Source organism: Neomonachus schauinslandi, chromosome X (genome assembly GCF_002201575.2).
Source record: "Neomonachus schauinslandi chromosome X, ASM220157v2, whole genome shotgun sequence".
Lineage (NCBI taxonomy): Eukaryota > Metazoa > Chordata > Mammalia > Carnivora > Phocidae > Neomonachus > Neomonachus schauinslandi.
This window is the reverse complement of record NC_058419.1, coordinates 64,595,051-64,610,876: the sequence shown is the minus strand read 5'-3', so window position 1 is coordinate 64,610,876 and position 15,826 is coordinate 64,595,051. Positions and strand designations below refer to the sequence as shown.

Below are 15,826 nucleotides of genomic sequence, written 5' to 3'. Positions count from 1 at the left end.
TCTTGATGACTACAGTTTTGTAATATAGCTTGAAATCTGGAATTGTGATGCCTCCAGTTTTGTTTTGCTTTCTCAGAATTGCTTTGGCTATTTGGGGTCTTTTGTGGTTCCATACAAATTTTAGGATTGTTTGTTCTAGCTATGTGAAAAATGCCGGTGGTGTTTGATGGGGATTGCTTTAAATATGTAGACTGCTTTGGGTAGTATAGACATTTTAACAATGTTCTTCCAATCCATGAACGTGGAATACTTTTCCATTTCTTTGTGTCCTCTTCGATTTCTTTCATAAGTGTACTATAGTTTGCAGAATACAGATCTTTTACTTTGTTAGATTTACTTCTAGATATCTTATTGTTTTTTGTACAATTGCAAATGGGATTGATTCCTTGATTTCTTTTTCTGCTGCTTCTTTATTTGTGTATAGGAATGCAACAGATTTCTGCACATTGATTTTATATCCTGTGATTTTGCTGAATTCATATATGAGTTCTAACAATTTTTTGGTGGAGTCTTTGGGTTTTCCACATAGTGTATCAGGTCATCTGCAAATTGGCAGATTCCTTGGCAATTTGGATGCATTTTATTTATTTTTCTTGTCTGATTGCTGAGGCTAAGACTTCTAGTACTATGTTAAATAGTAATGGTGAGAGTGGACATCCTTATCTTGTTCCTGACCAGGAGTTTTTTCCCCACTGGTGATGATATTAGCTGTGGGTCTTTCATATATGGCCTTTATGATATTGAGGTATGTTCCATCTATCCCTACGCTGTATGTTAGTACATTAGTACATTATAATATTTGCTTCCATCCTCTCTGGCCTACTTTGTTGAGGATTTTTATCAGGAAAGGATGCTATATTTGTCAAATTCTTTTTCTGCATCTATTGACAGGATAATATGGTTCTTATCCTTTCTTTTATTAATATGGTATATCACAATGATTGATTTCCAAATACTGAACCACCCCTGCAGCCTAGGAAAATCCCACTTGCTTGTGGTGAATAGTTCTTTTAATGTACTGTTGAATTTGATTTGCTAGTATTTTATTGAGAATTTATGCCTCCATGTTCATCAGGGATATTAGCCAGTAATTCTCTTTTTTGGTGGGGTCTTTGTCTAGTTTTGGAATTAAGGTAATGCTGGTTTTGTAGAATGAGTTTCGAAGTTTCCCTTCCATTTCTATTTTTTGGAACAGTTTGAGAAGGATAAATATTAACTCTTCTTTAAATATTTACAATTGTTAGATCTTGATAGATAGACCCCTTAATTATGATATAGTGTCCTTCTTCATCTCTTGTTACAATCTTTGTTTTAAATCTAGGTTGTCTGATGTAAGTATGGCTACCCTGGCATCTTTTGATGTTCATTAGCATGATAGATAGTTCTCCGTCACCTCACTTTCAATCTGCAGGTGTCTTTAAGTCTAAAATGAGTCTCTTGTAAGCAGCATAAAGATGGATCTCATTTTTTTAATGCATTCTGATACCCTATGTCTTTTGATTGGCACATTTAGTCCATTTACATTCAAAGTGATTATTGAAAAATATTAACTTAGTGTCATTTTGTTACCTGTAGAGTTGGTGTTTCTGGTGACATCCTCTCATCCTTTCTAGTCTTTGTTGCTATTGGTCTTTTTCTCTCCCCTCAAAGTATCCCCTTTAAAATTTCTTGCGGGGCTGGTTTAGTGGTCACAAACTCCTTTAGTTTTTATTTGTCTGGGAAACTCTTTATCTCTCCTTCTATTCTGAATGATAGCCTGTTGGATAAAGAATTCTTGGCTGCATATTTTCCTCATTCAGAACATTGAATATTTCCTTCCACCATCTCTGGCCTGCCATGTCTCTGTGGGCAGATCTGCTGTGAGTCTATTCTGTCTTCCCTTGTAGGTTAAGGACCTTTTTTTCCTTTGCTGTTTTCAGGATTAATTCCTTGTCTGTGTTTTTGTGAATTTGACTATGATATGCCTTGACAATGGTCCACTTTTGTTGAATTTAATGGGAGTTCTCTGTGCTTCTTGGATTTTGATGTCTGTGTCCTTCCCCAAATTTGGGAAATTGTCAGCTATAATTTGTTCAAATAAACCTTCTATCCCTTTATCTCTCTTTTCATCTTCTGAGACTCCCATGGATACAGATGTTAGTACATTTTAATAAGTCTCTGCACTCCCTAAGTCTACCTTTGTGGTCCATTACCTTTCTTTCCAGCTTCATTATTTTACATATTTTTAAATTCTACATCACTGATTTGCTCCTTTGATTCATGCATCCTCATTTTTATGGCCTCTACTTGGGACTACATCTTGATACATCATTTTTAATTTTGACCTGACTTGGGACTACATCTTGATACAGCATTTTTAATTTTGACCTGACTAGATTTTAGTTCTTTTATCTCTGTAATAAGGGATTTTCTAGTGTCTTCTATGCTTTTCTGAAGCCAGCTAATATCCTTACAATCTTTGTTTTAAATTCTAGTTCAGACATCTTAAGTATATCTGTATTGATTGAATCCCTGCCCATGAGTTCTATCTTGTGTTGTTTCTTGAGGTTGAATTCCTCCATCTTGTCATTTTGTTCAGAAAAGAAAAGAAGAAAGAGAAAAAAAAAGCCCACCAAAAAACAAATGAAAAAATCCAAAAAACAAACAAAAAACAAAAACAACACAAAAAACAAAGAAAATGAAGAAAAATAGAAAAAACAAGGAAAACGAAAACACAAAACAAGAAAAAAAACCCAACTAGATCCTGAGTGTGTTTTGGTGTGCTTATTAAAAGAATGTAGATTCCAAAATAAAAAAAATACAATGAAATATAGTAAAATGAATGTAGAGAAAAAGATACATGAAAAGTATATATATATGTAATTTTTAAAAAAATGAAGAATAAAAAATTCAAAAAAGGAATTGGAAAATATAAGACAATAAATGAATAAATAATAAAAATAAAATAAATAAAATAAAAGTAAACAGGAAGCTTGAGCCTATTTCCCTTAGAGCTGAAGCTTTGCAGCACTCTATAATCAATAAACTTGGCGTGAGCCAGTTGTTTGTGCTGGTCTTCTGGGGGAGGAGCCTGCTGAGCTGATTTTCAGGCCGACTTGTTTCAGTGGAAATGCTTCTCCAGGCAGCAGGTGCGTGGGTCTTGGTGTGTTCATCTTGGCCTTCACTAGGTGGCGCTGTTTTGCTCCTTGAAGTCTTTCAGCACTGATGGAAGGGATGAAAATGGCTCACTAGCCTGGGAGGCGAATGTTGGCACCCCCTGCTCTTCAGTGAGCCTTCACAGAAAAGAAACCAATCACCCTATTTGTGTTCCCAGTTTCCATCTGAATCCTACCCATGTCTGAGCCTTTTTATCTCAGACATATGACTGAATTTCAAAACTGCAAATCTCAGGGATGCCTGTTGTGGGGTCCGGCACTGTTCTCCAGGTGAATCTTGCCTTGTTTGTGGATCCATCCCGGGAAAGTGGTCTCATGACTGCCTGTCAGTTTGCAGTTTATAGCAGAAAGCCAGCACCAAGACCAACTGCTTTCTGCTGGATTCCCGGCTCCTATGTGTGGGAATAGCACAGCACTTTGGCACCACCTGTTCTTATTGTGACCCGGAGGATCCTTAGACAATGGTTTCACTACTGGGATTCTGCCCCTTTTTGCCACCTGAACACCTCGCAACCAGGCCCATTCCCCCATGGTAGTGAACTTAAAAGTTCAGATTTTGCGCTCCACCACTTCTGATACTTTACAGTAGCCTACATAAGCAGGGTCCCTCCCCACTGCCACATCCACAGCTATGTCTCCCCCAAGTGAATTTTGCACCTCCTACCTTCCATAAGGTGGTTGCTTTTCTACTTGTAGACTTGCAGTTTTTGTTCTCTCAGACCTCTGATTGACTTATTGGGTGTTCAGAATAATTTGATAACTAGCTGTCTTTGAGAGGTGAAACAAGCTCAGCATCCTCCTACTCCTCTGCCATCTTATCTGTTCCCCCTGATCTTTAATTTTAATGCTGTCTGTGATTGTAAGAGACCATTAATCTTTCAAGTTAGGACCAGAAAAAAAAAACCCCAGCACACCAAAATAAAAGTATTGTGAGTATTCAGGAAGAATTAAAATTGTAATTTTTGTCTACCTATAATGCAATGACACTGGCAATAGAAAACATTTATTTTTCTGCTTTGGTTAGCTAATAATATAACTTTCTTTGCCAAAAGGACGATTTTCCATTGGGTAATTTAGTTGTGTTAAATTTCAAATTTGGTGCTAGTGACATGTAAAACATTTCTTAGGTCAAGTGACTAGCTTCATAAGAAAAACAGTAAAGATCAGGTGCTTGGGGATACAAATTTAAATGTCAATTGAAGAAGTGTTTTATGTAAATATGTTTGATAAAATTTAATTGTGCTTTTGTAATTTAGAGTAGAAATATGTACTTGTGATTTGGTGGAGTTATCATGGAAGAGATTATATGAAGGGATTTATATAGTTCAGAGAAAAGAGTAGAAATAAACAGATGAATGAGGAGTTAGAATTTGTCTTCTAATTTATTTGGGGTAGCAGAGTTCTAGGATGAATCAAAGAAAATATTTTGGATTTGGCCTCTCAGAAACATTTTGCTATTTTTTTAAATTAATTTTTAAAATTTTTATTCATGTATAATCAACACAATGTTATATTGGTTTTGGTGTACCATGTAATAACTCAGCAATTCTATATATTACTCAGTGCTCATCACCATAAGTGCACTCTTAGTCTCATTCCCCTATTTCACTCCTCTTTCCACCCAACTCCTTTCTGGCAACCACCAACAGTTTTCTATATTTAAGAATCTTTTTTGTCACTTTTGTTTGTTTTGTTTCTTAAATTCCACAGATGAGTGACATCATATGGTATTTGTCTTTCTCTGACTGGCTTATTTCACTTAGCATTATACCCTCTAAATCCATCCAAGTTGTTGCAAATGACAAGATTTCATTCTTTGTTATGGCTGATTAATATTCCATTGTATAAAATATAAGACCTGAAACCATGAGAATCCTAGAAGAGAACACAGGGAGTAATTTCTCTGACATTGGTTGTAGCAACAATTTTTTAGATATGTTTCCTGGAGGCAAGGGAAACAAAAGCAAAAATAAACTATTGGGATTACATCAAAATAGAAAGCTTTGGGAGAGCAAAAGAAACAATCACTAAAACTAAAAAACAACCTACTGAATGGGAGAAGTTATTTTCAAATTATATATCCAATAAGGGGTTGGTATCCAAAATACATAAAGAACTTATACAACTCAACACACAAAAATAATCAAATTAAAAAATGGGCAGAAGACATGAATAGACATTTCTCTAAAGAAGGCATGCAGATGGTCAACAGACACATGAAAAGATGCTCAACATTACTGATTATTAGGGAAATTCAAATCAAAACTACAATGAGATATCACCTCATACATATCAGAATGGGTAAAATCAACAACACAAGAAACAACAACTGTTGGTGAGGATGTGGAGAAAAAGGAACACTTGTGTACTGTTGGTGGGAATGCACACTGGTGTAGCTACTGTGCAAAATGGTATGAAGATTCCTCAAAAATTTAAAAATAGAATTACTGTATGATCTAGTAATCACACTACTGGGTATTTACCCAAAGAATACAAAGCATTAATTTGAAAGTATACATGCTCCCCTATATTTATTGCAGCATTGTTTACAATAGCCAAATTATGGAAGCAGCCCATATCTATCAATAGATGGATGGATAAAGAAAATACCATCTGTATTTTCAATGGAATATCAGTCATCTACAATAAAGAATGAAAACAAAACAAATGAACAAAGGGAAAAAAAGAGTCAAGTCAAGAAACAGACTCTTAACTATAGAGAACAAACAGAGGGTTACCAGAGGGGAGTTGGGTGGGGCGATGGGTGAAACAGGTGATGGGGCTTAAGAGTACCCTTTTCTTTTTTTTTTCTTTAAAGATTTTATTTATTTATTTATTTGACAGAGAGAGAGAGAGACAGCGAGAGAGGCAACACAAGCAGGGGGAGTGAGAGAGGGAGAAGCATGCTTCCTGCTGAGCAGGGAGCCCAAAACAGGGCTTGATCCCAGGACCCAGGAACCTGAGCTGAAGGCAGACGCCTAATGACTGAGCCACCCAGGTGCCCCAAGAGTACACTTTTCTTGATGAGCACTGAGTAATGCATACAACTGTTGAATCACTATATTGTACAATATTCTTTATCCATTCATTTATGGATGGACACTTGGATTTCTTCTGTATCTTGGCTATTGTAAATGATTTTGCCATAAACATAGGTGTGCATTCATCTTTTTGAATAAGTGTTTTTGTTTTCTTTGGGTAAATTCCCAATAGTGGAATTACTGGATCATATGGTTATTCTATTTTTAATTTTTTGAGGAACCTCCATACTATTTTCCATAGTGACTGCACCAGTTTACATTGCCACCAATAGTGCATGAGAGTTCCTTTTTCTCCACATCCTCACCAACAGTTGTTATTTCTTGTGGTTTTGATTTTACCCATTCTGAAAGGTGTGAGGTGATATCTCATTGTGGTTTTGATTTGCATTTCCCTGACAGTTAGTGATGTTAAGCATCTTTTCATGTCTGTTGGCAACCTGTAAGTCCTCTTGAGAAAAATGTCTTTTTATGGGCATGTGGGTGGCTCAGTCAGTTGAGCTTGATTTAAGCTCAGTTCATGATCTTGGGGTTGTGGGATCGAGTACTTCATGGGCTCCATGCTCAGAGGGAGTCTGCTTGATATTCTTTCCCTCTGCCCTTCCTGCCACTTGTGTGCACACACTCTCTAAAATGAATAAATAAATCCTTAAAAAAGAAAAATGTCTTCTTAAGTTCTTCCTATTTTAATAAAATAACATTAATTTATTTAAAATTTATTTATTTATGTTTTAAATTCTCTTTATTCTCCAAGTTTCTGCATAAGTATAATTCAGACAAGTAGTGGAGAGGCCTTCTATTTTTTTTTTTGTTGTTTGTTTCAAGTTTTTTTTTTTTTTTTAATTCTAGTTAACATATAGTGTAATATTGGTTTCAGGAGTAGAATTTAGTGATTCATCACTTACATATAACACCCAGTGCTCATCAAAAGTGCCCTTCTTTGATGTACTGTATGGTGACTAACATAACATAATAAAAGAATTTTGTTTTTCCTCAAAAAAAAAAATGCCCTCCTTAATACCCATCACCTATTTAGCTCCTTCCCCACCCACCTCCCCTCCATCAACCCTTAGTTTGTTCTTTATAGTTAAGAGTCTCTTATGGTTTGCCTCCCTCTCTTTTTTCCCCCCTTCCCCTATGTTCATCTGTTTTGTTTCTTAAATTCCACATATGAGTGAAATCATGTTATTTGTCTTTTTTTCTGACTGATCTGTTTTGCTTAGCATAATACACTCTAGCTCCATCCATGTCATTGCAAATTCTTATGCGCATTTTTAAATTGGATTCTTATCTTTTCTTTTTTTTTTGGTGTTGAGTTCTATAAGTTCTTTTTATATTTTCAATAGTAACCTGTTATTGGATACATTATTTATATATATCATCTTCTATTCAGCAGATTGTGTTTTTGTTTAGTTAATGGTTTCCTTTGTTGTGGAAAAGCTTTTATTTTGGCATAGTCCCAATAGTTTAATCTTGAATTTGTTTCCCCTGACAGAGGAGACATATCTAGAAAAAATGTTTCTATGGCTGATGTCAAAGTGATTATTGCCTATATTTTCTTTTATCCATTCAGTCACCCTATGACTTTTGATTGGAACATTTAAGTCATTTACATTCAAAGTAGTTATTGCCATTTTGTTACTTGTTTTATGATTGGTTTGTAGTTCTTCTCTGTTCCACTCTTGTCTTGCTCTCTTCCCTTGTGGTTTAATGGCTTTCTTTAGTGATATGATTTCTTTCCCTTTTTATTTTAATTTTTTTTTTTGCATTTCTATTACATGTTTTCGATTTGTGGTTACCATTAGGTTGTTATGTAACATCTTATGCATATAACAGTCTATATTAGTTTGATGGTCAATTAAGTTTGAACCCATTCTAAAAGCACTAAATTTTTTTACTGCCTCCCACCATGTTTTATGTATATGATGTCATACTTTACATCCTTTTATATTGTGAATCTCTTGAGTTATTTTTTTTAAAGATTTTATTTATTTATTTGAGAGAGAGAACGAGAGACAGAGAGCAGGAGAGGGAGGAGGGTCAGAGGGAGGAGAAGCAGACTCCCCGTGGAGCAGGGAGCCCGATGCGGGACTCGATCCCAGGACTCCAGGATCATGACCTGAGCTGAAGGCAGACGCTTAACCATCTGAGCCACCCAGGCACCCCTCTCTTGAGTTATTTTTGTAGATATGATTTATTTTACCACTTTTGTGTGCTTTAATGTTTATTCTGGTTTTATAATTGATTAATCTACTATTTTTATTATGTTGGTATGTATCTGTGAAATTTTTTATTTTCCCAATTTCCTTACTTTTGATTATGGCCTTTATTTTCCACTTAAAGAATTATCTTTAGAGTTTTTTGTAAGGTTAGTTTAGTGGTGATAAACTCCTCTAACTTTTGTTTGGGAAAATCTTTATCTCTCCCTCTATTCTGAATGATAGCTTTGCTGGATAAAGTATTCTTGGTTGCAGGTTTTTTTTTTCCTTTCAGTGCTTTGACTATATCATGCTACTCCCTTCTGGCCTGCAAATTTTCTGCTATAAAACCAGCTGATAGTCTTATGGGATTTCCTTTGTATGTAACTGTTTTCTCTTGCTGCTTTTAAAATTCTCTCTTTATCACTACTTTTTGCCATTTTAATTACTATGTATCTTCGTGTGGTCCTCCTTGGGTTGATTTTGTTGGGGGTTCTCTGTGCCTCCTGCATCTGGATGTCTGTTTTCCTTCCCACATTAAGGAATTTTTCAGCTATCATTTCTTCAAATAAATTATCTGCCCCTTTTTCTCTTTCTTCCTTTTCTGGTATCTCTATAATGCAAATGTTATTACACTTGATGTCACTGACTTCCCTTAACCTATTTTAATTTATTATTATTATTTTTTGCTGTTCAGTTTGATTGCTTTCCATTATTTTGTCTTCCTTCTCACTGATCCAATCTTGTGCATTTTCTAGTCTATTATTTATTTCCTCTAATACATTGTTAATTTCTGTTATTCTTCATCTCTGCTTCTTTTTTATATTTTCTATCTCTGTTGAATGTCTCACTGAGATCCTCTACTCTTTTCTCAAGTCCAGTGAGTATCTTTATGACCATTATTTTGAATTGTCTGTCAGGTATATTGCTTATCTCTGTTTCATTTAGGTTTTTGGCTCTATTTTTTCCCCTTTTCTTTCATTTGGGACATATTCTTCTATCTCCTTATTTTGTCTAACTTTCTGTTTGTTTCTATGTATTTAAAAAATCAACCATGTCTCCAGATATTGAAACTATTGGCCTTGGGAAGAAGAGGTCCTATAGTGCCCTGTAGTGCCATGCTCCCTGTGCACCAGAAACAGGTGCTTCAGTGGTGTCTCCTATGTGTGTTGCATGTGCCCTACTGTTTGGTTGTGTTTGCCTTCAGTTCAGTCAGCTGCAATGGTCCTCTTTGCTGTTACAAACATGGTTTTTCCCTGTGCTTTTAAGGGACCAGTCTGGGGCACCTTGGGCTTATATTTGTATCAGACCAGAAGTTTGCCCTCAGCTCATTTGCTGAGGCTTGGATTGCATTGAACTGCAGGGTACTATTGCTGTGTCATCTCCTGAGAGGCTTTTCTTGGTGGGCAGGTCCTGCTGTCAGACAAGTTGTCTGCCCCAGTCCATCTGCTGAGTTTTCAATGATCTCGAACTACAGGGTTCTCTCCTTATGTTTCCTTCTCTGAGTTTTTTTTGGTGGGCAGGGCCAACAGTCAGTTAAGATGTCTTCTCCCAGACCACTACTGGGGCTGCAGTTATACTGGTGTGGGATGTTATCTTCCCCTCTTTCCAGGGAGGGCAAGTATCACTTTGGAGTGGTGCTAGTTACTACTGGGGCTTATAGAATGAGAACTGGCCAGAGCCACTTTGGAGGAACTCCTTCCAAGTGGGTTGGGTTGGAAGAGGCAAATCTGTAGGGGACCATGGGTGTGGTGAGCTTGGTGTTAGCAAGTTATGTGGCAAGTGTTTATGCTGGTGTCTGCAGGTATCTGTTTTTCTAGGTTGGAGGGTGGGTTACAGAAATGGCACCTGTAAGCTTGTTTGTTCTTGGATAAATCTCTTAAAGATCCTTGACCCTCCAGTGCAAGTTCTCAGATTAGTAAATAAATCTCCTTTTCCTATACCCAGGTGTTTTTCAATCTGCTGCTTCTATGCTGTATCTTGCCAGAGCTGTTTATAATGTTGTTTCTTTAAGGGTAGGGATTCATTTTCCTATCACCTTCCAGCTTTCCCAGAGCTGAGCCTGCTGATTTTTAAAGTACCTGAAGTCAAGCCCCACTTATCATAACAACTCATGAAGTTAAGTCCCATTCGTTTACAAAGCCAAATGTTATGTGGGCTTGTCTTCCCATTGAAGGTCCCTCATGTCTGGGGTGCCTAGTTTGGGGTCTGTTCCTCTCCCTTCTTTGAAATTATGGTATCCCTCCCATTTGTGGTTAGTATCACCAGAAGTTTGGTTCCCAACTGTGTTTCTGCTTCTCCTACCATTTTTGATGTGACTTCCTCTCTACAGTTAGCTGTGAAAAGTCTGTTCTGTCAGTTTTGGGTCATTTTCTGGGTTGGTTGCACTGATGTGGCTGTTATTTACTTGTATTCATGGGATGAGGTGAACTTAGGATCCTCCTACTCTGCCATCTTCCCAAGCTCTCTCCCATTTAGCTCCTTTAGTATCAGAAAAAGGCAATCTAACCCAGGTTATGCACATGAAGAAGAATAGAATAAGTGAGCTTCTTTTCATACCTCTAGTGCAGTGGTGCTTACTAAAAAGGGCCCACAAATTTACATTGCTCTGAAATCCAATCTCACCTTTCAAGCTTCTGAATTTTTCACTGTTGGAGTTTCTAAAGCATTAGTAAAGTTAGATATTGAGGTATATATTTAATTATCTCAAAAGACCATTAAAAGTCAATTAAAAATGAAAAATCATATTATTAGAGTGAAAGCCAGGAGATTTTGAAAACAAAAAAAACCAAAGTTTACAGTTTGAGATGAGTATACAAAACCATTTATGTTTATTCTGTAGAATAAAATACAAAGTATTGCCTTAATATTTGAAATTATTTTTTGAGGTACTGAACCTATATTGGCTGAACAAAATAAAGAAGCCAAGTGTATAATGAAAATGAGCTTGAATAGCTGATGAGTTTTCAAAGGACTGTTAGAAACCAAAGGAATGTGTGTGAAGACTGTGGCATGGGAATGCCACAGGGTATTATATAGACATTAGAAATTATAAACATTAAAGTCCTTCTAATGTCAATATTCTAGGATAGTATACAATATTCTTAAGATGTTTTTCCAAATAAAATCATAAGCTTTAGTTCATGGTTCCTGTGTTCATGTATTTAAAAAATTAAGCATATAGTTTATTTAAACCTGTTTTGTAAAATAAACAAATCATTGAAAAAAAACCCCTCACTTCTACTTCTTATTTTGAAGGTAGAAAATGGTCCAGCAGGATAGCATAGCAAATTAAGAAATTGAGTTCTGGAGTCAGACTGCCTAGATTTGAATCCTAGTTCTGATCCTTACTAGCTGTCTGACAATGGGCAAGGTACTTAATTTCTTTGTGCCTCAGTTTTTAAATCAGCAAAATAGGAATAAGAATGGTATATATATTACAGAGCAATTATAAGTATTAAATGAGGTGATACAGATAAAACACTTAAAACAGAATAAAAGCTCATTAATCATTAGGTACCATAATTTAAAGGCATAGTTTTTAACCTGAAGGAATTGATAATTCCATAAAGTGATGATTCCACTTTGGGAGAAAATACTTACACATATGAAAAAACTGGAAAATAATTAAGTATTAAACAGTTTCATATAAGATATAAACATAAATGATGTAAAGGATAACAACAAATTTGTGGTTAGCTTGTCAGTATGCTTCTGTGTGGGAGAAAGTGGGACTGCTAGCAGAAGTGAGAACATAGGAAAACACCTCGAAGTGTGAATAAGTAAGACAAAAGGTTCTTTTATGTGCATTAGAATTTAACTATGCCCATATTTTGTTTAAATCTTTAAAAATTTAGAATCCATGTTGTAAATATGAATCAGTATATTTAAGTAACAAAACCATCTATAAGTACTTTAAAATTATTTAAGGGTAAAACTTTAACATATATGTTAATATATGTGTGTATGTTATGATCACATTTGAGTTTCAAAAATGCCCGGTAAAAAAAGGCAAGACAAGTATTATTATTACCATTTTACAAATGAGGAAGCTGAGGATCAGAATTTATGTCACTTGCTTAAAGTTACACCACTAGTAAGTAATAGAGACCCGATTAGCAACCAGGTCTTCTAGCTTTCAATTTAGTGCTTTTCTATCACACTATACTTACTGAGTAGCAGAAAGCTTAGAACACGAGAAATGACTGAATGTTTTGATAGATATTATGTTTGATCTTCACCTCAAACAAGGAAAAAATGGTATAGGATAAAAGTGTAGATACTGCCAAATCTCAGGTATGTTAAAAATAAATGGGCACTAGTTAGTTATACTATGCCTTAGAGGTCCTCTTTCTTTTTGTTTTGAGTGTTTTCCTAAGGGGTTGCAACATTAGAAGTGAAATAGAAATAACATACACATGGCAGATTCAGATAGAATCCTTTCTTAGTTTTTTTCTTCACCATTATCATTTATTTCCTCTGAGGTAATGTGCCTTTTGAAACACAGAATAAAGGAACAGACCACACTTCAGCAAAAGCTTGCCCATGAATATTATATTTCAGCCATAATCAAGTTGTTGTGTTTTAAGAACAAAGTTTCCACTGTAATATAAAACCCACTGTAAACATCTTGATATTCCTGTCAACATGCCAATAGAGAAGAAAAAGTATAAAATAATAATAAAACTTGTAATTAACTTCCATTCATAAATGCATATCATGGAACAAAATCTCTGACATAGTTATATAAATATAAATACTTATTAAAACAACTTGTAATAGCAACATTCAAATTTTATTCAGAAACCCACTGTAGCTAGTTTTGATCCCAATAATAAGCATGTAGAAAAGTAGAACCCTTTCCCTCTGCTTTAGATAAAGTTTAAATTACTTCTATTCATATACGGGAGTGTTAGTTGTCTGGTTCTTAAGGAAGATTGTATGTCATGTAGGGAGAGAATTCCCTGTAAGAACTTCAGTAAGCAACAAAAACTCCACCATTCTCTTTTGAGGGTCTGGGTCAGGAGCAGAAGAAAATTGGACACAAACTGGCTTTTGACCAAGTTCATATTCCTCAGTTTCCAATTGCACATTGCATGGAGTCTTTAGGGCCATTTGGCTGGATACTAAGGTGTTCTAGCACTTGCATATTCTGTTTTGGAAGAAATGGCCTTACTTTGCCTAGTCAGTCAATACTTCAAAGGACGAGGGTGACAGGACATTTTATGTAGCTCCTGGGTCATTCCAGTTCTCATCTGATGGCATGCATGCAAAGGAATATGTTAGGATGATTGTATCTTAAAGGGCTAGTTCTTATCCTTTCTGAAGCTTTTATTTGGTCTCAGATCCATTTTTTTACAATGCCAAGACAAAAATATTCTTCACCTTTCAGTGAATGATCAAAAAACCACTTATAATTTAGTTAATAGTTGTGGACTGAATTTTTAACACTTAAAATATCTTTAGGACCTGTAACAGTGTGGATTCATAAATGAGATCTATTTATAGGCATACGTTAAGTATTTGTAAATTATTAATGGAAATACTCATTTTTATTGTAGATAATTTGAGGTAATACTTGTTTGGGAAACTATTAATTTTCATTGGAAATGGGTTTAAATTATTCTTTACATGTTTCTTCTCCTTTTTCTGGCAAAGAGGCCTTTTTCTTGGATACATAAGTCACACTGGACAAGGAATGCTTTCTAAATGTAGACAGTCGTCTCCTAAAGTTTCCCCCTGAAAAGAAATATAGGAGAGGGTCAAAGCAACAATTTGATGCAGCCAGAGACAAGGTTATGACCACTGACTTCTGCATTCTAAGAACAGAATCACAGGGTTTAGTTTCATTGTGTAAAAAATGAAGGTGGATTGTGCGTTGAATATGATATGGCATGAAGCTGATCAAAAAAGCAGCTGTCACAACTATGATCATTCCTATAGCTTTTTTACGGCTTGATAGATTTTTCTTCATTGAATTTTTAAGTAAGGTTAAAATGATCATTGTGTAACAGACAATTATAATAACAAAAGGAATGATAAATCCGATAAACAATGACACATAATGCAAGACCAAAACATGATTTTTAGCCTGATTGTCCTGTGGAGGCTCAAAGCACTTGGTATTGTTTTTCTCATCTTTGTAAGATGTGGACATTAAAAATGGAGAACTGGTCAAAATCACAAAAATCCAAATGCTAACACACACAAGCCTGGCTTTCTTCTGTGTAACCAAATTAATGTTCTGGACTGGAAAAACAATTGCAATACATCGGAAAAAGCTCATGGCTGTCATAAAGAAGATACTACAATAGAGGTTGACATACAAGGCATAAGTGCTGAGGCGGCACAAAATGTCACCAAAAGGCCAAATGCCTTTGTGAACATAATAAACTACACGGAGAGGCAGTGTACACACACACAGTAGATCTGCTACTGCTAAATTAATCATGTATACTTGGAAAGCTGACTTCTCATGATACGTTTTTATGAGGACATAGAGCACAAAGCTATTGCCAAGGAAGCCCACAACAGAGATCATAGAGTACAAGGTGGAATACACTTGATTGCGGAAGTCATCAATAGTGTCATTGCACGTGTTATTATTGGCAGAATATACTGTCAGATTCCCGACTCCATCCATGTTTCTCTAGGAATGTCTGCTTGGTGCCTACAATACATACATACATACATACATATATATAAATAAATTCTTGTCAATTTTTATCAGACAATAAATTACAGGAATTACTAAGATTTCACTTTATATTGTCATTATATATACTTTTTGACCATGGCAGGAAGTACAGGTAGTGGGGCAATAAAGAAGGATTCAGCTGCACCTTGCCTCCAGGAGAAGAGTTTGCATCCTATAGGCATCAAGAAAACTCTTTTTCCCTCATTTCCACCCAAGTTTGCCTAATGGACTTCCTCTTAATCTTTAAAACCTAGCTAAAATAGCTCTGCTTTTCTTTAAGTCATATTACTCTAGTACTATTCTGTAAATCTTCTTTTTAATTGAGTTTTTCCATTAGATAAAAGCTTTAAGGATAGTCGTTTTTCATAAATATAAATATCCATCTATCTATCATCTACCTATCTATCTACAGCTATCTATCTATCATCATCTATCTATTGGAAGAGCATTGAATTCTCTTGGAGAATAAAGTCTAGGTGAAAATGCTTGGTTCGTTCAAGAAGAGGGCTTCTAGGTAACATCTGCTGGTTGATGTTCATCTAATTGTTTTAATGAGAGAAAACAGTTCCAAAGAGGTAAAACACATTTTGAAAAATCTGCACCATAAGTTAAGGCTCTGAGGAAAGATGCAGCATAACTAGTTAAAATATACATTCTGGGTAAGGATATTGTTGTAGCTGTTTATTTTTGTTCTCTTCCTAGACTCACTCTCAAAACCATACTATTCAACCATACGTG

The 15,826-nt window shown here is 35.5% G+C and overlaps 1 protein-coding gene across 1 annotated transcript; it reads right to left on the bottom strand.

Moving 5' to 3' along the window:
• Positions 1-13,966: 13,966 nt before the first annotated feature.
• CYSLTR1 (cysteinyl leukotriene receptor 1) lies at positions 13,967-15,049 on the bottom strand. Its single transcript, XM_021688502.1, has one exon. The coding sequence runs from the start codon at positions 15,032-15,034 to the stop codon at positions 14,012-14,014; it is 1,023 nt and encodes a 340-aa protein (XP_021544177.1). The 5' UTR covers positions 15,035-15,049; the 3' UTR covers positions 13,967-14,011.
• Positions 15,050-15,826: the final 777 nt, after the last annotated feature.